The sequence below is a fragment of the Mirounga angustirostris genome, unplaced genomic scaffold (assembly GCF_029215605.1).
Source record: "Mirounga angustirostris isolate CCGP_5_RB_7025 unplaced genomic scaffold, mMirAng1.0.hap1 SCAF_5, whole genome shotgun sequence".
Lineage (NCBI taxonomy): Eukaryota > Metazoa > Chordata > Mammalia > Carnivora > Phocidae > Mirounga > Mirounga angustirostris.
The window spans coordinates 163,435,666-163,456,912 of record NW_026991713.1 but is presented as its reverse complement, the minus strand read 5'-3'; the positions used below and the strand labels follow the sequence as shown (position 1 = coordinate 163,456,912).

At 53.9% G+C, this 21,247-nt stretch overlaps 1 protein-coding gene across 1 annotated transcript; it reads left to right on the top strand.

Annotated features, from left to right (window-relative positions):
* The first annotated feature begins 1,051 nt into the window (after nucleotides 1–1,051).
* On the top strand, nucleotides 1,052–18,085 carry LOC123841147 (zinc finger protein 764-like). Its single transcript, XM_064590323.1, has 8 exons — nucleotides 1,052–1,611; nucleotides 1,917–2,030; nucleotides 3,196–3,712; nucleotides 8,117–8,220; nucleotides 8,423–8,457; nucleotides 13,453–13,891; nucleotides 14,044–14,157; nucleotides 14,951–18,085. The coding sequence occupies exons 1-8, from the start codon at nucleotides 1,416–1,418 to the stop codon at nucleotides 15,865–15,867; spliced, it is 2,436 nt and encodes an 811-aa protein (XP_064446393.1). The 5' UTR covers nucleotides 1,052–1,415; the 3' UTR covers nucleotides 15,868–18,085.
* Nucleotides 18,086–21,247: the final 3,162 nt, after the last annotated feature.

Sequence of the window (21,247 nt, the reverse complement as noted above, 5' to 3'; positions counted from 1 at the left end):
ACAGAGACAGAAACATTCGTGATTGTCAAGCAATGGAGGCAGGGGAGGATGGGGAGTGGCTATTCCAAGGGTAGGGGCTTTCCTTTAGGAGTGATAAAAGTAGTGATGACAGTTGCATATTGTTAATGTCCTAAATGCTACTGAATTGTAAGGTCTAAAGTGGTTATTTTTGTTACATGTATTTTACCACAGTGAAAAGTTGTGTAATGATTGAAAAGTGCACAACGTAACATGCAGAGGTCATCAATGCTCTATATTTTGTTTTGGGTGACGGTTAACATGGTTGTATGCATTTGTCAAAACTCAGCGAATTTTACACCGAAGAACTGTGCATTTTACTGTACGTATGATATAATTCAGATTCATAAAAAGAGTTCAACAAAGTGGTCTTTAGGGAACAAGGTGAAAGGGTACAGGGGGCTGCCTTTTTCACTTTTTAAAAAACCACGCATAATAATTTTTAGAAAATTAAAATGTATAATTTCCCCACTCCGATTCCAACCTCACCAAGCAAAGTTCCTCCCCCTAAGCTCCAGTCCAGAGACTGAGAGCCGTCCCGCGGGTGCAAGGAGTCGGACGCGCCCCGCAGCCGTGGTCTCAACGGTAAACCGTGTACCTGGTTTCTACCTTGGCTGTCCCCAGGGTTTGGCCAGGGTATATGTGTCTCTCACAGGGGCTAGGGACCCGATTCCAGATCCTGCCGTCGGGAGGCATGGAAGGAGACCGTCGAGGGCACAATCCCGAGTTCCGCGGACGCGGAGGGTCTCCATAGGTTCCAACGCCAGGGGACCGAGGTGCTCTTTCCAACGCCCGGCCAACCCGAGATCTGGCGGCGCAGCCTCTTCCTGCTCTGTGGGCCAATCACCGGCCGCCGGGCAGCGCGGGCAAAGAGCGGTGCTGGAAGCCACGGCCCGTCCATCTTTCTTGAGGGCAGGAAGGCTCCGCCCCCCCAGTCCATTTTTCCGAGTTCCGTCTCCGCCTAGCCTAACCGCCCCCCGCCCGCAGCGGCCATTGTAGTTGAGGGCAAGTGGCCGCTGAGGCCAGAGAAGCCAGACAGGCGCCATGTTTGATATGATCAAGGAATGGCGCCCTTAAGAGCATCCAGTGACAACTGAAGCCAGGATGTCGCCATATTTTCTGAAGACACCTTCCGGGTCCCTTAACCCGGCTGTCTTAAGTCCAAGCTGCCGTGAAGTGAATAAACACCGAGGGGTTTTGTTTGTCCCCATCCCAACCCCCGAATCCCTCGCAGCCAATCCCTGCTACCTCGGTGCCCTCGACTGCGTTCGGACGCCAAGGCTGGGCGGGGCCCCGACCTCCGGAGCCCTTGCTGTGGACGACGAAAGCTGAGGCCGCGCGCGGGGAGGCGGTGGCCTCGGGGACAAGGCGGCCGCTACTCGGGGCCGGGAGGCCCCATGGCGCCGCCCCCAGCCCCGCTTCTGGCGCTGAGACCGGGGGAGACCGGGCCTGGTTACAAGAAGCCCGGGGCCGTGAGCTTCGCGGACGTGGCCGTGTACTTCTCCCCCGAGGAGTGGGGCTGTCTGCGGCCCGCGCAGAGGGCCCTGTACCGGGACGTGATGCGGGAGACCTACGGCCACCTGGGCGCGCTCGGTGAGGCCCCGGGTCAGAGCCCCCCTCCTCCTTCACTGGGGTTCACAGGGGAGATGACATGAGGACCGAGATGATTGTGAGCCCTAATCCCACACTATTCCACCAACAGCACCAGCCACCTCCATTCCCAGGGCTTCAAGTTAGGGAGTGCTTCCACCTGGCATCCGCTTCCTTCAAGCAGGAGCATTGCAGACCCTGTCCAGGTTGAGCCCAAGTTCTGAGGAGGTGCCCTTACCCTGGCAGGGGGATGCCATCTACCCAGGACAGCCTCTCAGGCCAGCACTGTGATCCCTGTTCTCTCCCAGGATTCCCAGGCCCCAAACCAGCCCTCATCTCTTGGATGGAACAGGAGAGTGAGGCTTGGAGTCCCGCCGCCCAGGATCCTGAGGAGGGGGAAAGCCTGGGAGGAGCTCTGAGAGGTGAGGGATTGTCCCAAGTCTCCCCCCACTTGGCGCTCCAGGGCTTCCTGTCTCACAAAATTTTCCTTTGGATCCCCACTTTCAGCAGCCCTAAAGGAATTAAAGAGCCCCCCCCCCCCCCCCCCGCCCATGTTGGATACTAAAGGAGGAAAGAAGGCAGACCTGGTACAAGTTTTCAGAACTTGGGACAGTTAGTCATTTTAGGACCAGATTAGGAGAATCAGGAACCCAAGTCCCAGACTCAGGTTTCTAGGGCCCTCTTGGAGAAAACACCACTCATTCTCCCCTTTTCAAGAATGACTAAAACCCCCTAGGAATGGAAGCAGCTTCAGGTCCTCCTTTCACATTCCTCAAGCAAGGCAAAGTGGTACAAGAGGAAATGCCCACTAATCAACAGGGTGGCTCTTCTCCCCTCACCATCCCCTAGCAGAGTGATCTTGAGCAAATATGTTTCCTCATCTGCAGAAGTCTTATCCTATAAAAAATCGAGCAAACACAATAATACTAGCTATTGTTTTATTGAGCATTTACTAAATGCCTAACATGCTTCTCCTGATTTAATCCTCCTAACCCTGTGAAGTAAAGAAACCATCGATTCCCATTTGAAACATGAGAGGCAAGGCCCGGATAAGTCACTCTTAGGAGATGTGAACTGTATTTATCATCCTGCAAAGCCTGTGTGTCAATTGCTGGGCAGGACTTTTCTGCCACTTCCCGAAGTATAAGAACCCTATAACCTGAGATGGTGTAAGCAAATGTGTTCTAAAATGTACCTTGGGGGGCGCCTGGGTGGCTCAGTCGTTAAGCGTCTGCCTTCGGCTCAGGTCACGACCCCAGGGTCCTGGGATCGAGCCCCGCATCGGACTCCCTGCTCCGCGGGAGGCCTGCTTCTCCCTCTCCCCTTCCCCCTGCTTGTGTTCCCTCTCTCGCTGTCTCTCTCTCTGTGTCAAATAAATAAATAAAATCTTTAAAAAAAAAAGTATCTTGGGACGCCTGGGTGGCTCAGTCGGCTGAGGTCATGATCCCAGGGTCCTGGGATGAGTCCCGCATCGCATCAGTCTCCCTCTCTCTCTGCCTGCCGTTCCCCTCCCTTGTGTTCTCTCTCTGTCAAATAAATACATAAACTCTTTAAAAAATAAAATGTATCTTAATTCCCGTTTCCCAGGAGACACCCCAAACAAGAAGGAAGAGGCACCGCAGGAAGGGCCAGGAGCCAAGGGACCCAGAAAGCCTCCCGGGAAGGAGCCGTCTAAAGAGCTGGTTAAACACAGCCCTGACTGGACCATCGGACAATTTTCGGCCAGAGCGCAGCGGCCCACGAGTGCTGCCTGCAGCCAGAGCACAGGCGTGCAGCCATCGGGCCCGGCGCCCGGCCTGGGCACACAGGACAGCCAGCGGCGACACGTGTGTGCGGACTGTGGCCGCCGCTTCACCTACCCCTCACTGCTGGTCAGCCACCGGCGGATGCACTCGGGGGAGCGGCCCTTCCCCTGCCCGGAGTGTGGCATGCGCTTCAAGAGGAAGTTTGCCGTGGAGGCGCACCAGTGGATCCACCGCTCCTGCTCGGGGGGGCGGCGGGGCCGGAGGCCTGGGATCCGGGCTGTGCCTCGGGCTCCGGTGAGGGGTGACCGGGACCCTCCCGTGCTGTTCCGACACTACCCGGACATCTTTGAGGAGTGCGGGTGAGCTGCCCCCACAGCCTGGGGTTGAGCCTGCCCCTGGACTGCCTGAGCCCTGAGGGAGGCTCTGGAGGCAGGGATTTGGGAACCGAAATTCATCCCTTGGGCTTCCCTCAAGGATCCCTCAAGTTTCAAAACTTGTAAAAAGAAAAGTGCCTGTAAAGATGCAAATAGATTATACTTGACACCAGTCCCCCCAGTCTTTCTAAAAAAAAAAAAAAGAAGAAGAAGAAGAGAGTGAGATGCTGGACTTTTCTCAAAGTGTTAATCTCAGCAGCAGGTGCAACCAAGATCTTACCATTGTCTCGGAAACCTTCCCTTGCTGCTTCTGTACATCAGAGGCAAATGCTGAGGGGACTAAGGCCTGGGGAGGGCTCCCCCCGCGCCGGGACCCGGCTAGCTGACAGGAGCAGGGAGCCTGGGAAGTGAAGTGGGTGGAAAGAGTACAGAAGCACAGATCTAGTCTCTGCAACTTGTCCCCAGGCACAGCTTGCAAGTCACATGCCGTCCCTGAGCCTCAGCTCCCTCATCTGTAAAATAAAGATTAAAAATATCTACCTCAACGGGTTACTGTGAAGGCTGAAATTTTAACAAGATAGTATGTAGGACAGAGTCAGTGTGCAATAAACATTTGTTGAAAGAGTGAATTATCGTTGACATTTTATGCTTCCGAAAATGTAAAGAAGCCTGCTAAAGAGGCAGGGCATGGACATCAATAGCCGTATTTTGCAGATGAGTAAACTGAGGCTCTGAGAGAGAAAGTGATTTTCTCAAAGTGTCACTGCCATAAGGCAGCAAAGCTGGAAACTGACACAGTGCCTAGATACCTACCACTTTCTATGGGCAGTCACTTCTGGGCAGAAAACAGAGCAGGGGCTCAGGTGAGGGTGAGGTGAAAACTGGAGTCTGGCCAGGGGCCCAGCCCTGCCTTCCTGGGGGAGTCTCAGCAGGAAATGGAGAGTCCTGCCAAGGCCAGTGACCTTTCACTTAGAAAGTGCCGGCAACATTCAGTGGCCATGGATTGAGTGGCTTCTGTGGGAGCAACTACTAGGTGGTAAGGGAGTTCCGGGATGAGGCAGGCTGATCCCATTCATTCATTCATTCATTCACTCAGCTCCGGGACCCAGGGCATGCTCAGTTTTGTGCTGGGCTCCAGGGACCCTCAGACTCATTCATTCATTCATTCGTTCATTCATTCATTCAGTAAACACCATATGAGGCCTCTGTGGGGTTTTGTGCTGGGCTCCAGGGACACTCAAACTCAGGTCCCATGTTCCATGGTGATTGGGGCTATGCTGGAAGAAGTCCAGAGGCACCACCTAACCCTCCTGGCTGGTGATCCACCAGGAAATGCAGCTTGGAGAAGGAGATGGTTATGCTTCCCATAACATGAGTAGGAATTCTTTTTTTTTTTTTTTTAAGATTTTATTTATTTATTTGACAGAGAGATAGAGAGAGCACAGATAGAGTGGCAGGCAGAGGGAGAGGGAGAAGCAGGCTCCCCGCCGAGCAGTGAGCCCGATGCGGGGCTCCATCCCAGGGCCCAGGGATCATGACCTGAGCCGAAGGCAGACACTCAACCGACTGAGCCACCCAGGCGCCCCACATGAGTAGGAATTCTAATAGAAATAATAGGAATAGTAGAGTAGGAATTGGTGTGAGGGGAGATTTTCAGGCAAAGGGAGCCTTGTTTCATAGAAAGGATGAAAAATGGGCACAGTGTGGAGTTGGTGCTTGCCCCGCCTCTCTGTGCCTTAGTTTCTTAATCTGTGAAACCTGCATAATAATAGCACCTGCCTCCTAAGAGTGATGTAAGGATTAAATGAGAGAATACCGAAGAAGGCCTTGCACGTTAGTGTTTAATAAACACTGGTTACTGTTATTCTAAAAGAATATAAAAGAGTATATGAGGAGGACAAAGAGGAGACATGGGCAGATCTCCTGAATCAAGGAAGGTTTCCTGGAGGAGGAGGTTCAAACTGGCCTTGAAGGATGGGAAAGATTTCAACCAGGTTAGGCATGTATAGGGAATGGTCAGCAGTGCCACCTGAGTGAAACATAAAGAACTAGGTAAAGGGTCATAGAAGACACATGCAGCAATCTGGGAAGGCCAAAGATCCCTGAAGGAGGGCTTGAGGTTTACCCAGTAGACACTGAGGAGCCATAGACAGGTCTTGAACAGGAGCAGGGCTATTTGACCAGTTCTGTCCAAAGATGTGACTTGTGCAGGAGACTAGACTAGAGATCTGTTGGGCATCTGCTCCCAGGTAGAGGTGAGCAGGAGCTGGGACCAGGCTAAAAAGCAACACTTTTTCTTGCAGTTGCCCTTGTTTGCTGACCTCGGGTTTGGGGAGAAAGATATTGAGGACAGGCTTCTGCCACAGAATCTGCATGGCTCAGTGACTGACAATAGGAGCTGTGAACAAGTACGTCCCAGGGGGTTCAAGCATGGAGAGCTGGAGTAAGGGAGCCTGAGGGCCTGGCGAGGGGCAATCAGTCAGGAGTGGGACAGTGTGGAGGACAAGCGATGACCAGTACTGGAGAGGGGTGAGGCGAAGAGAAGGTAGAACTGGAGAGGAGAGGCACCATGAGGGAGGGGGGAGCAGAACCCGGCATAGTGTACCAGGCAGAGTTGCCCAGGTCAGCATACGGCACAGAGTGAGTGCTGTCTGCTTTCTTTCGCGTTTATCCATTTAACAAATACCTACTAAGCATCTGCCATGTACCAGGCACTACTCTGTGTGCCAAGACAGAGCATGGAAAACAGACATAGGAACTGTTTTGGAGCTTACGTTTGAGAAGGGTGGGGTAAAGCAAGGGATAAGCCAGCACATAAGTAAGACAGACAAGTGGGGCACCTGGGTGGCTCAGTCAGTTAAGCATCTGCCTTTGGCCCGGGTCATGATCCCGGGGTCCTGGGATCGAGCCCCACGTAGGGCTCCCTGATCAGCGGGGAGCCTACTTCTCCCTCTCCCCCTGCTCGCGCTCTTTCTCTCTCACTCTCTCTTAAATAAACAAACAAATAAATAAAAATAGATAAAATCTTTCCCCCCAAAAAAGTAAAACAAACAAGTGATAAGCTAGCACAAGTCAGACAGGTTATTATAATTGTAAATAATAAGTACCACAGAGGTACTAAAACAGAGGATGTCCTCAAAGTGCCCGTTGCAGACAGGTACTTAGGCCAGGTCTTGGTGTGGAGCGGAGGAGACATCTGAACTGAGATCCAAATGATGAGAAGGAGCCAAGGCAAAACAGGGGTCAGGTGGCAGGATGTGGGAGTGGGGGAGTGCAGGATTTCAGAGGCTGGGAGTTGGGGGGGGCAGTGATTCCAGACAGAGGCAATAGCAGGTGCCATGCTCTGAGGTAGGGGTAAGTTTGGGTGAGGTGCAGAAAGGACCCAGGTGGCTGGACTGAGGAACTGAGTGGAGCAGAATCACAGATGAGCTTGGAGGAGGGGGAAGGGACCAGATCAGAGAACTCTGGCTTGCCACGATGTCAAGTCTGGGTTTGATTCTAAACATACTGGAAAGCCACTGGGTCGTGTTTGTTGTTGCCTTGCGGTAAAATATACGTAACAAAATTTACCATTTTAAGTATTTTTTTTTAAGTATACAGTTTAGTGGCATAAAGTACAATCATGTCGTGTGCATCCATCAGCCCTCTCTAGAACTTTTCCCTCTTCCGCAGCTGAAACCCTGTACCCATTAAACACTAAGTCCCCACTCCTCCTTTCTCCAGTCCTTGGCAACCACCATTCTATTTTCTCTCTCTATGAGTCTGACTATTCTAGGGACCTCATATAAACCCCCGGGAGGTTTCAAGCAGAGTGGCAAGGTGATGTGACTGGCAAACCCACTCTGGTTGCTCTGAGAATGGACTGCAGCGGGCAAGCAGAGGGCAGATGGAGTACAGAAGGCCGGACGTAAACACTGGGAGCTGAAGGGACAGGACCTGTCTGTGGGCTGGATATGGGGCTGAGAGCCTCAGAGGAGCCAGGAATGATGATAAGATTTTTGGCTGAGTGAGGAGGAGGAGGGAGGGGCCAGTTCCTGGGGTGGCCCAGGGTTGGGAGGCGGTGACAGGGTGGGACCGCAGCATTTTAGACCTGGAAGGGAGCTTTTGGGAGCTGCCTGGCTCAAAGGTTTAAGCAGGGTTTAGGAAGCTGTGGGTGGAATAGGTTTCTTTGCTGAGGAGATTCTCCAGGGAACATGGGGAAGAATGTTTGGTTCTTTCCACAAGCTTTCACGTAAATACTGTTGCACAGAATACGCTCTGAGAAAGGCTGAGGCCCAGAGAGGGGAAGGCCCTTACTTAAGATCACACAGTTGAAGTAGTCAGAGGCAGGCCTGGAATCCAAATCTCCGGATTTCTCAGTGGATGTTCTTGCTCTTTTCACTACACCAGGCTGCGGTGTCGATGGATGGGAAAGGCAAAAGGCTGGAGGCCCAGAGATCAGCCAGGCTACCCAGGCCTAAATCAGCAAGAGCCTGGGCAAGAGGAGCCCACTGGTGAGAGCTAAAACAGGGTACCTTTTGTGAAGCCCGTCCTCACCCTTCCCCCAGGGCAATTTCACATACCTTCTAAACACCTGAATGACATTTTTTTTTTTTTTGCCATGACATGACCCTTAAACACAACCCTTTTACTTACTTTCAGTACTTACCATAGCCCATCATTTAAGGTTTTTTTCTCTTTACATTTACATGACAGCATGGAATCGTATAGGTGACGAGAAGCAGCTCTTCTGACCTTCCAGGTTGCCGCTCCACGCCATGCCGCACATTTCAACTGCAGCTTGGTAGCCTGGCTTAAAATCCTACCTCGCTCTGTGGTTGCTGAGATTGGACCTTCCAATTATTCAAAGCATTACAGCGTGGGTTCTGGAGTTAAGACTGCCTGGGTTTGAATCCTGGCTTCACCACTTACTAGCTGCGTGGTCTGGGGCAAGGTCACCGCTCTGTGCCTCAGTTTCCTGATCCAGAAGGGTACTTATCTCTGAGGGATTGTGAGAGTTCAATGAGTTAACAGGCAGAAGCACTTAGAACAGTCTGGTGTATACTAAGTGATCAAGTAAGGTAAACTAATATGATTAATGTCTTAGATCTATCACAGAACCAACTGCATCCCTTGCATAGTCGGCCATTGTTCTCTTAGAGGAGCTTTGACTTGGGAAGTCTGGGGGCACCTTCAAACCGAGTGTTAAAACAAATAGGTCAGGGGCGCCTGGGTGGCTCAGATGGTTAAGCGTCTGCCTTCGGCTCAGGTCATGATCTCAGGGTCCTGGGATCGAGTCCCACATCGGGCTCCCTGCTCCTTGGGAGCCTGCTTCTCGCTCTGCCTCTCTCTCTCTCTCATGAATAAATAAATAAAATCTTAAAAAAAAAAAAACAAATAAGTCAGGTGATTCAGTAACTCATCTACTTTTTATACAATCATCACTTAAATGGAGAATGGAGTTCATTTTCACAAGGTCAGCAGGGGTCAGTACATTCAAAGTCTTCAGTTGCTTTCCTCGAACAGGCCTGGAGGAGGCAGCGCGAGATGGTGAAAAAGGCTGAATTTAGGGGTCTGAAGACGCTCTGTCAACTAATGGGCTGCCTGACCTTGGTAACGACCAGGCTTCAGTTTCCTCTTCTGTCAAAGAGCTGAACTCTAAGGCATTCAGAGGCATTCGGTCTCGTGTCCTCGGTTAAAGAGCTAGCAAATGTATGGAAATAGCAGATAGGCAGACAGGCTGTATCTGGAGTATTATGTTCTAGAAACTCATAATAGAAGAAAAGGGTGGGGGAGGAGACGTCACAGAATATTATTCTGTACCTTGTAAACGTAAAAAAGTTGAGAAATGAACTAGCTTGCCAAAAAGGAATTTTCTTTTAAGACCAGGCCACTGAGTGGGCGTTCTGAAGGGGACTGGGAGGGAGTCGCCAGGCCGAGAGCCCCGAGTCCCGGCCCCTTTCCCCCTCTCTCGGACCCCAAGCAGCCGGCTGCGCTCACGCACCCGAGCCCCCTCCCTTTCCCCCCGCGGGACCTGAGCACGGACGCCGAAGCGGCCGCGGCCATCTTAACTGTGGGCAAGAGGCGCTTCCCAAGGCGGCTTGCGGAACAGCAGAGGACAGACAGCTCGAGAGAGGAACAAACCAGGTCATCAGTACCAGACCCGTAGTGACGCTGTTAAATGCTTCTCTAAAACTGAAAAACACTGGAATGCCACCATCTTTTCTGAGGGCGCCTTCATTTTCTTGGTCGTGGAACCACCGAGTTCGCGTAACCGGCCGTTTCTAGCTGTCCTACAGCGGGGCTACCGGCCGAGGCTACCGGCCGGCCGCCTAGGCCCGGAAGAATCTAGCTCCCTGGAGGCCGAGTGCTGGGCGTCCCCTCCCCGGTGCAGGGGTGCTGGTGGGGAGGGGCGTTTGGGTCCCTGGCCCAGGCCCGCCGAGGCCCATATGCCTAGACCTGACGCGGGAGACCGATAGCCAACCCGGATCTCTGAAAAGGGAAGGGGGCGGGTGGGATGCGCAGGTCTGAGTGCCCCAGACTCGCCCCCACTCCTGCCCTCAGATGACTTCGTTTCCCGTGACCCCCGCCAGATCGGCCCAACTGAAATTTACAGCGGAGCCTCTTTGGCCAGGCTCTTCCCTGGTTCCCCAGGACTTCTGCAACAAGTTCAGAACCTGTGTACCACAGTGTGAAAGCTTGCTAACCTCCAATTCAAACCCAGTCTCTCCCTACAGGCGAATGATCCCACTGGCTCCAGCTACAAGGAATCTTTGGGTTGTTTTTTTTTCTTTTTTAATGATTTTATTTATTTATTTGACAGAGACACAGAGAGAGAGGGAACACAAGCAGGGGGAGTGGGAGAGGGAGAAGCAGGCTCCCCGCTGAGCAGGGAGCCCTGGACACACACCTGGCTTAATGAGTCTAATCTAACATCTTTCAATGCCCTTCTCAAATGCGGTCTCTAAGAAATTCCTCCTGGAGCTCTTCTGCCCCAAGCAGGAAGTCTCAGCTGCAGCTCTTTGTCTAGCTCTCTAACTGCCTGAAGGTCTCTGCACCTCTGCCCCCAGAGCTCAGAGGTGGCTTTCTCCCTTAGTGTAAACTTAGAGCTTAATGTAAACTTAGAGTAGGAACCTTATCTTGGTTCACAATGTCTACCAACACCTAGAACATCTAGAACAATGCCTGCCACACAAACAATGCCCAATATGTTTTCTTCAAATGAATGAACGAAGAATTGTTTATTGAGTGATTAGCGTTCTTCTCCAAGATTCCAGAGCCCAAACCAGCTCTCATCTCCTGGGTAGAAAAGATGGCCCAGCTGTGGAGGGCAGATGCTCAGGATCCCCAGGTGGATGCCTGAGAGAAAGAAAGATGAGAAGTGGGGGTAATGTTTTGTTGGTCCAGCTGGAAGGGAAAATGTTTTGTTGAACAAGAAACACCATCTAGGGACGCCTGGGTGGCCTGTCAGTCAGTTAAGCATCTGCCTTCGGCTCCGGTCATGATCCCAGCGTCCTGGGATCGAGTCCCGCATCGGGCTACTTGCTCAGCGGGGAGTCTGCCTCTCCTTCTCCACCTGCCTCTCCCCCCACCCCGCTCATGCTCTCTCTCTCTCTCTCAAATAAATAAATAAAATCTTTAAAAAAAGAAAGAAAGAAACACCATCTACATGTTCCTTACTAACTTTTTGCTGGCCTGAATTTATGATACCGACTGGAGACTAGAATCTTGACCTTCTCTTTTTCACTTAATTGAGGCATCCATGGGTCCCAAGATCAGGTCACACTGTACAAATCATCCAAACTCTAGATCAGTGGGAATGTGTGAGTTCAAGTTTAGGATGGAAGCAGTTCACCTTTCTGTCTCTAGGTGCCCGTGCCTTGTAAGAGCCGTTTCTCTGGTTGAGGGTGTCTCTTTGGGTTGGTCCTGAAGTGGGAATGTCCCTGACTTGCTGTGACCCCCTCAATTGGTCAACACAGTCTAGGTGGATGCTTCCAGGGGCTAGGCACCCATCTGAGGTTGTGAAAGTTGATTCTGTCACCTAAACATTGAGTAGAGTTTGACTAAACAGGGCAAAAATTAAGTTCTGAATCTGCTTTGTTTCAAAACAGGCACTCAGAAAAATGATACATTTGGAAGAAGCCAGCAGAAGGAGTCTACCGGGGAGTTGTCGTGAGCCCTTGGGATCAGAGACACTAGCTTGGTCTCTGCGCCTGTGGTCAAAGCACCCCAGGTAGACAGACCTTTCCCAAGCCCCAACTCTACACCCAGCCTCCGTGCCTGGAACTCACACAGCACCCTGCCCCGAGTACAGGCATGCTCTGCCATGACGTTTCACCTGACTCAGTGCATTCTAGAGAGGGGCCCTTTGCCTGCACGTAGTGTGGCACTTGTTTCTGCCACAGCTGTACCTCTCGTGCTACCTGCTGACTCTCACAGGCAAGCTGTCCTATCCCTGTCCCCAGTGTGGAAGTTGCTTCAGCCAGGGGCCCACCAGTAGACCCCAGTGCCAGCCTGGTGCCGTGGACCTCAAGCGCTGACACACAGGTGTGAGCTCTGCCCGGGGCTCTTCCTCAGGAGTGTCCAGACCCCTCTGTGAGTTTCCAGCACTACCCAGAGCTCTTCCAGGCCTATGTGTGAGAGGCATCACTGTGAGGGGTGGGCACTGACAGATGATAAAACGCCATTACTCTGACTGAAAAAAAATTTGTTTTCTTGTGTCCTTCAGGGGCCGGAGGCTAGGAGTAGCTAGGGCTCAGTTAAGTCCCTGGGCAAATCTGCATCCTTACCTTTTTCCAGGCTTTTCATCTTTTCCTTTCCCCTTTCTGCTTTGATCACCTCTACTTGCCCAGCTCCTCTGGTGTGGGGGAGAAGCATCCACCAGATACAAGGTGTTAGGCAGAAGCCTCAGGAAGACCTCTGGAAGGAGGCAAGCAGAGAGAAGCTCCAGACTAGCCCCCAGACCTGGTGAAGGGAGGTGTGAAATGCAGTGATTTAGCCGGCCAAAGGAAAATTATCAAGTCTTTTTAGGGTAGGGTATTTATGAAGGCATGTGGGGACGCAGAGTAAGCCGTCAATACATGTGTGGAGTGAGAGAAGGAGGTTGGAGGTAGAAATGGTAGGGAGAGTGGGTGCCATTCGCTTCTAAAGACCCCAGGAGGAGCAGGCTGCGGGAAGAAAGGGATGACGAGTTCAGTGGGAGCCATGCCTAGTGCGAAGTTCTAGTGGGGATTCGTGCAGGGGCAAGGGGGCAGGTGGCTCTGTGATCAGGAGCTTAGGAGCCAGGCTTGAGCTAGAGGTAAACAGATGTTCGAGAGGCCTCCTGCAGGGCATGTGCGGAGAAAGTAAGAAAGTAAGGTTGCAGAAAGTGGGTCCTTCCGACTTTTACAGACCTTACCCTATTCCCCCCTCCCAGCCGCCCCCACGATCTCCAGAAATAGAAGCTCCCAGAACTGCAGGCTCGAAGAAGCTCCCAGTAGAGAAGGTTCTCTTTGACCCACTACATTTTTCTCCTCTCAACCCTGGGGAAAGTGCGCTGTCACCCAGTGACGGGCCGAAACCCAGGAACCCACTTACGAACGGCCCGGCGACGAAGAGCAGCGTGGAGCCCGCACCCTCCGCCGCGCCCGTCCCGCCTCCAAGCCCGGGCGGGGCTGCGGCTGCGGCTGCGGCTGCGCCTCCCAGCGCGGCGGGCGCGGGCACCTCGCGGGGCAGGGGAGGCCCGCCGCCCCCTCCCGCCCTTGTAGCCGTCGCGGCCATTTTGGCTGAGGGCTCGGGGACAAAGCCACCTGGAGACCCCGGGGGAGGCGTCATCGGGGCACCGTGGCGTAGGAGCAACGTTCGCGCGGCGCGTTGCCGCCATTTCTGTCCGATGCTCTGGGTCCCTTGCGCTCGCGGCTCTTGGTGCTTGGCCTCCCTGCTGGGCGCTCGAGGGGCGGCCTGCTGCGCTCGCGGCCTTCCGGAGCGCGGACCCCGGCCCGGCCCTTGCCATGGCGCCGCCCCCGGCCCCGCTGCCCGCGTGGGAACCGGACGGCGCCGGGCGCGAGCGGAGGGGGCCGGGCGCCGTGAGCTTCGCGGACGTGGCCGTGTACTTCTCCCCCGAGGAGTGGGGCTGTCTGCGGCCCGCGCAGAGGGCCCTGTACCGGGACGTGATGCGGGAGACCTACGGCCACCTGGGCGCGCTCGGTGAGGCCCCGCCGCCTCGCCCGGGCCACCTCCCCGCCCGCCCCGCCCAGCCTCCCGGGCCGGCCCCGGCAGTGGGAGCCCCGAGGTCCGGGAAGCCGGGACGGCGGGGGGCGGCCTCCCGGCAGCGCGGGGTTTGCGTTCTCCTCCCCCAGGGTTCCGAGGCGCCAAGCCAGCTCTCATCTCCTGGGTGGAGGAAGAGGCCGACCTGTGGGGCCCGGCTGCCCGGGATCCGGAGGTGGGAGAGTGTCTGACAGAAGCAGACGCAGGTGAAGTATTGGGTACTGCGTCTCCCGGGACCGCCTCTGGGCCTGGGCCACCCGGCTGCCCCTCTGCCAGCACCTTCCCTGCTCCTCATTGCCTTCCCCGGGTTGCCTGCCCCGCTGGGGTGACCCTGCCGGCCCGTGCCTCGCTGCGGGCTTCAGCCCAGAAAGCGGCTGCGAGGGTGGCCCGGGCTCTGCTGGGGTGCGGGGCCTTGCGGATCTGTGCCCCTCACATCCTGTTGGTCTCAGAGCTCTCGAGCTTCACATCGTCCCTCCTGCCGCTTTCCTACACTCTAGCTTCGCGGCCGCCTCTTGTGTTTTAGCTTCCTGTCTTTTGGTTACGTGTTTGGGGCCGTCTCCTTTCTCGTGTGGGTTCCACTGTTTGTTTCCTTCCTCCAGTTGATCCTTGCACCGCACCCCCTTCCCGTGAGCTTGGCAGTGCCGGCCACGGTCCTGCCTCCCTTGCACGAACATGTCCCTGCTGCCTGGAGTGTCCTGCGACATCCTCTCCTCCTCCAGGATCCAGCAAGAATGTCCCCTCCGCCCCCATTTCCCCAGCTCTGAGGTAGAACGGAGGGTGTTCCGTTCCTTCCTTCCTTCTTTGTCTTGGTGTCTTTTCTGTCCTCTGCAGTTCAGGAGAATGTGTCCCTCCGAGCTTCCCTGCCTGTACCGAGCGGAGTCCCAGAGGCAGCAGTGGGTCCAGAGGTGGCTGTATCTGAAAGGCGTCTCTGTCACCATTTGGGGTTTGGCCATAAGAACCAGGGTGAGCCAGGGTCTAAGCTCTCCCCTTACCTCCCAGCAGATTCCAGAAACAAGGAAGAGAAAAGACAAAGAGGAGGGACTGAGGCCCCGGAGAAGAGCCCTGCTGTGCAAGCTCGGCCTCCTGGGCCGAAGGCTCCAACCCACCCTTCTGCTGGCTTCCCTGACAGCTCGGGGCAGCCGGCCAAGGCACCCCGCCGGGGTCGCCCCCCGCTCTGTGCGCATCCCCCTGTCCCAAGAGCCGACCAGCGTCATGGTTGCTACGTGTGCGGGAAGAGTTTTGCCTGGCGTTCCACGCTGGCGGAGCATCTGTACACGCACACGGGGGAGAAGCCCTTCCGTTGCCCCGACTGCGGCAAGGGCTTCAGCCAGGCCTCCTCTCTGAGCAAGCACCGGGCCATCCACCGAGGGGAGCGGCCCCACCGCTGCCTGGACTGCGGCCGGGCCTTCACGCAGCGCTCGGCCCTCACCACTCACCTGCGGGTGCACACGGGCGAGAAGCCCTATGGCTGTGCTGACTGCGGCCGCTGCTTTAGCCAGAGCTCTGCCCTCTACCAGCACCAGCGGGTCCACAGTGGCGAGACTCCCTTCCCCTGCCCGGACTGTGGCCGCGCCTTTGCCCATGCCTCGGACCTTCGGCGCCACATACGCACCCACACGGGCGAGAAGCCCTACCCGTGCCCAGAGTGTGGGCGCTGTTTCCGACAGAGCTCCGAAATGGCAGCCCATCGGCGTACCCACAGCGGCGAACGCCCCTACCCCTGCCCTCAGTGTGGCAGGTGCTTTGGCCAGAAGTCAGCCATGGCCAAGCACCAGTGGGTCCACAGGCCTGGTGCCGGGGGGCACAGGGGCCGGGGGGCCAGTGCATTGCCTGTACCTCTGGCCCCTGGCCAAGGGGACCGGGACCCTCCTGTGGGCTTCCAGCACTACCCAGAAATATTCCAGGAGTGTGGGTGATGGTCCTAAAGATGTCAAGGCCGGGGGTGAAGATCTAGACGTTGCCTGAGGCCCAGGTTGGGCTCAGGGGCCTGAACCTCTGTGGCAGCTCCAGGGAGGTCACACAATTCCAGGCAAGAGGTGGACCTGGGGGATGAGGACCCTCTTGTCTTAGGCCTTCACGAGCTTGATCTGCTGACACCTTGCTCCCTACTGTCCCAGACTCTAGAAGCCCCCTCTGCTCCGTTAGGGCTGAGGTAAGCACCTGCACGAGACCTCCGCTGTGGGGAAGAAAAGGCTGTTTCTCCACTTAGACACGTTAAGAGGATTGAGGTAGAAGGGAAGTTCGCTGTATCGGTTGTCTTTACTGCAGGCGTTAAAAACTGACGGCCTTGTACTGAATCTGGCTCGTGGCAACCTTTTACAAATTATTTTGGGTCCAACCAGCATTTAAAAATGTTACAAATCATGGTTAAGACTTAAAAGGATATTTCACACAAAAATTCAGGTTTCTGGCCTCTTGAAAAATTCAGGGATTTGGCAACTCGACCCGAGCTCCCACAAAGGAAAGGGTGGCAGGAAGCGCAGGGCAGCTGTTCCGCCTGCCCACCAGCCCTTCCCGGCTTGCCACCAGCGTTAGCTGGCCCTCGTCCTTGCTTGTCCGTGTCCCCAGTGCAGCAGGCCCTCTCCATCGGGCATTTTCCCCTTGTTTACGTGACCCGTTGGGCTCCTGTAGTCATTTGAGTTTGCAGACTGGTGGATAGCATTCATGTTCTATTTTATTTTTTATTTATTTTTATTTTTTTAAAGATTTCATTTATTTATTTGACAGAGAGAGCGAGAGAGCAGAAGCAGGGGGAACAGTAGAGGGAGAGGGAGAAGCAGGGAGCCCAATGTGGGGCTCAATCCTAGGACCCTGGGATCATGACCTGAGCCGAAGGCAGACGCTTAACCTTCTGAGCCACCCAGGCGTCCCACATTCATGTTGTCCTGACCCAGGGATTCAGGTTGACAGCACCCGTGTGAAAGGGCAGGAGAAGAGAAGGAAACGCAGGCTTTATTTCAGATGTCTGCTTGTATCACGTTCTCTGGTTTACAAAGTACTGTCTTGTCCATCAGCTTGGACCTTGTCCATGTAGCTTGGAAAGGACAGCCCAGTCAGGAAGAGGCTGTCAGGACTCTGTATTTTGCCCCAAACCGAGAGGTATCTCTGCCACGCCACGATAGGCCTCTTGGCTAACCGGCAGTTCCTGGTTTTGAAGAGGAAGGCTCTGAGTGTGCCCTCCAGTCCTCCTTGAGCCTCCCTGGGAGAGCCCTACTGCTTGGGCCTTAGCCACCAGCCAGCCAGCCAGGAGGGCCTCATCACATTTTTGACCTGGAAGAGATCTTAGCTTTTCTATCTTTTTGCATTTGGGGACTCAGACTGGGGAAGGCCAAACGACCCATCCAAGGTCACAGACAGAGTGAGTGAGCCTCCAGGGTTCTTGGTGGACTGCTGTCTTTACCACACCACGCCTGAGTTCCTTGCCCGTGTCTCAGCCAGGGTTCTGGAGCAATCTGCTCCCTCCCTCCGACAGCTCCCAAGCAATGACCTGGACTAGGGACAGAGCAACCCAGTGTCAGTGAGGCCCACTTACAAGATGATAGGACAGCCACACAGCAAAGCAAGGCAAGGGAGAAACCAGCCTGAGATGCGAGTTCCAGGGCAAACAGAAGCAAAGCTTGCCTCTTCTCAAGTACCTCTCATCATGAACAAAGAGGGACAAGGCCAAGAACATTTGGGGTTAGTAGCCAAGGGAACTGCTCATCTGTATTCCCAAGCCGTGTCACTTGTGACTCCATTATCCATCAGCCACCCAGTTCCCCTGTGGTCAGAGTCCAGCCTTGTCCCAGTGACGCCGCCACCAGCCACGGGCCGACCCATTCCTGCCTCCTTCACCTTCACTTCAAGGAGTAATAGCAGGGGCTTATGTCTTCTGCGGGTCTGTGCGCACCCGCCTTCTTCACCCAAATCTGCCCCATGTCCTGTCTGGCCTACCTTAGGAAGAAACCAGATTTGTCAACCTAGAGAAACTTCTAAAGGAAGAGGTAGAAAATCTGGGGGGAAAGACACTGTTCAGGTGAAATAATCAACTGAATTGATAGCAATTTAATCTTCAGATCTGACCCCATCAGGACCTGGCTTACCCTAAACTTTACTGGGAGGGTTGGCTCAGGTGCCATCTTGTCACAAAGGGGACGTGCAGTGAAAAGAGGCACCTTGACAGCAGGACCTACCTTTGTACCAGCTTTTAATTCCCTAAAGAGAAGCAGTGTACAACCCTTCCCTTGCCTCACCCTCAGCACTGCCCGGGGAAAGTCCGGCCTGCAATACCAGTTGTCAGCTCAGATTCAAAGTCAGATCTGGATCCTGTCCTCAGCTTGCCAATTAAAGGTACCATAATTACTACTTTCTCCGAGTGCTTTGAAGTTTGCAAGGCTTGCTTAGGGCCCCAAAACCAGACCCAGCTCCTCTGCTTCCTGCCCTCACGACCCAACTTTCTGCCATTTAATCGATTTTTGAATGTCACGAAATGCTTAAGCCTTAGCCTCACTCCGTTCTCAGCTCCTCATTTCTTGGCATGGATACTGCCACCAGAGATGGGGCTCCCTTTTCTCTCTCTGCTACCATAGGTCTTTAAGGCTTAGACCCCAAAGCACTTTAAGCCAGGAAGAGGGTTTTCCTAGGGCTTTCTTGGTGCATCAGGAGAAATGCTTGTCTGAGCCAGACAAAATGAGCCCCATCCAAATGGCCAGAGTGAAAGGTCAAAGTCATGACCACATGGCCCATTCCTAACTTGTCCAAGCCATGTAAAATAAGGACAAGTGCCGACTTGAGCTTTTAAAGACCCCTAAACATTTTTTAGAAGATTTTTAAAATTTATTTATTTGAGAGAGAGAGAGCACAAGGAGGGTGTGTGGCAGGGGAGTAAGGAGAAGCAGGCTCCCCACTGAGCAGGAAGCCCCACAGGGAATGTGGACTCCATCCTAGGACCCTGAGATCAGGACCTGAGCCGAAAGCAGATGACTTATTTTTGAAGATTTTACTTATTTATTTGACAGAGACACAGCGAGAGAGGGAACACAAGCAGGGGGAGTGGGAGAGGGAGAAGCAGGCTTCCCGCTGAGCAGGGAGCCCTATGTGGGGCTCGATCCCAGGACCCCGGGATCATGACCTGAGCTGAAGGCAGACACCTAACCGACCGAGCCACCCAGGCACCCCCCAAAGGCAGATGCTTAACCGACTGAACCACCCAGGCGCCCCAAGACCCCTAAACATTTTTGAATGTTTGTTTATGTGTGTGTCTCTAGGAATGGGATGTGCAAAGATGTTTATGACCCAAAGAAGCAAAAACCTGCTGTAGGCTACTATTTTTCTTTCTTTTTCCCCCCCTTTTTAAAAGATTTTATTTATTAGAGAGAAAGCGAGCACAAGCAGCGTGGGGAGGGGCAGAGGGAGAAGGAGAAGCAGACTCCCCACTGAGCAGGGAGCCCGATGTGGGGCGCGATCCCAGGACCCCAGGATCATGACCTGAGCTGAAGACAGATGCTTAACCAACTGAGCCACCCAGGCGCCCCTAGGCAAGTATTTTTCAAAGTAAGGTCTTTCTGGGGCACCTGGGTGGCTCAGTCATTAAGCGTCTGCCTTCGGCTCAGGTCATGATCCCAGGGTCCTGGGTTTGAGCCCCACATCAGGCTCCCTGCTCGGCAGGAAGCCTGCTTCTCCCTCTCCCACTCCCCCTGCTTGTGTTCCCTCTCTCACTGTGTCTCTCTCTGTCAAATAAATAAATAAAATCTTTAAAACAAACAAACAAACAAACAGACAAACAAAGTAAGGCCTTTCTGCCACAGAATCCCATTCAGTAACTTTAAAATGTAGCCAGCTCCCTGGGCTTTATCTCTGGACTATTGAATCAGAATCTCCAGGGATGGACTCTCACACCTGGTAATGATGCTCTGAACAAAATGTTACTTTCTAGCTGCTTTTAGTTTTGCAAATGCTTGAGGTCAGAGGATGACAAAGACTCCCATTGTCTTTGTTCTTCCCAAGGGGGCCTGTGCCGTGGCTGAGCTCTTGCGGGTACCTCAAATCTTCTTGAATATACAGGGACGTCTCTCGTAGCATCTGTCCGTTGCATGCAGGGAAAGAGCAGTTCATGCAGGAGTCCCCCTCACACTGAGGGCCTTTGCTCAATGCTGGCCAAGTTGCACACCGAATACCTCTGCCCCAGCGCTGCCACCCACCGGGAACGATCCTATGGACAAAGAGCCGCCCAACTCAGGACACAAACCCAGCTCTTCCTCACCAGGACACAGTGGTAGAATAAGGTCAGTGGACTCTAGCCTTGGATCCGTTGGTGCCGGGTCAAGCTGGAACCCACATCAGAGGATTCCCTGTGCTTAGAGCCTCTCACTGCTATGGGTGAGTGGCAGACAGGCTGGTTGCTTCTCAGGCCCATTGCATGGATAGGCCTGGTGCTGGAGGAGGCTGCCTGGAAGTCAGCTACTCCTTTACTCTAGGTTACTAGAAGACTGAATGTCCATGTGGGTGCTCGATCCCAGGACCCCAGGGATCCTCATGGGTGTCCATGAGGGTGCCAAAGCAGCTTGCAGCCCTGCCCTGACTTCTGCTACATGTGGGGCTTGTGGAGAGTGCTGCAGGCAATGGGACCAGGTCGGAGCTGGGGCTGGACGCCTCGCCACACACTTTGCAGGGAATAGCTGCTCTCCTGTGTACATTTTCTGGTGGGTAAGCAGGTTGGAGGTCAGAGAAAAGTGTCTCATGAAGGAGACTTTTGTTTCTCATTTGTGTGAGTGCTTTGGGAATGACCAGGGGGTGCTCCAGGGCCAGCTCCTTCCATAGTCAGTGCACTGGTAGGGTGTCCTGCCCGTGTGGGCCATCTAGTGCTGGACTGGGTGAGCCATTCTTCACAGAAGGTTTTAGGACAGACCGACAGTGGGGTGGGAGACAGGCATGGAGCTGGGGAAGCTGTTCCTCTGCGGGGGAGAAACGTGCTCCTGCTTTATTTGTAGGGAGATAATTGTGATTCTATTTGTAAGCCTCTGTTGTCTCTAGGCTTTTACTGCTTGCAATTCTCCAGATTCTTGTTCTCATCTCTTTTCAGGAGAATGGAAGATGCCATCTTTCCTCCTAAACCAGTTTCTTCCTTTCATTTGTCTGAGAAGGCAACGAGAAAACACAATCATGGCTCCTGCATCACTCACACAGGGAGGATTTGGCTCATCAATTGTCAAGAACGCTACCAAAATACTTTCAGCAGCAAGGGTAAAAAAGGGGACAAGAATTGTCTTTCCAGAATCACTTTTCCCTTGATTCAAAGCTGCACCAAGGGCAGTGTTT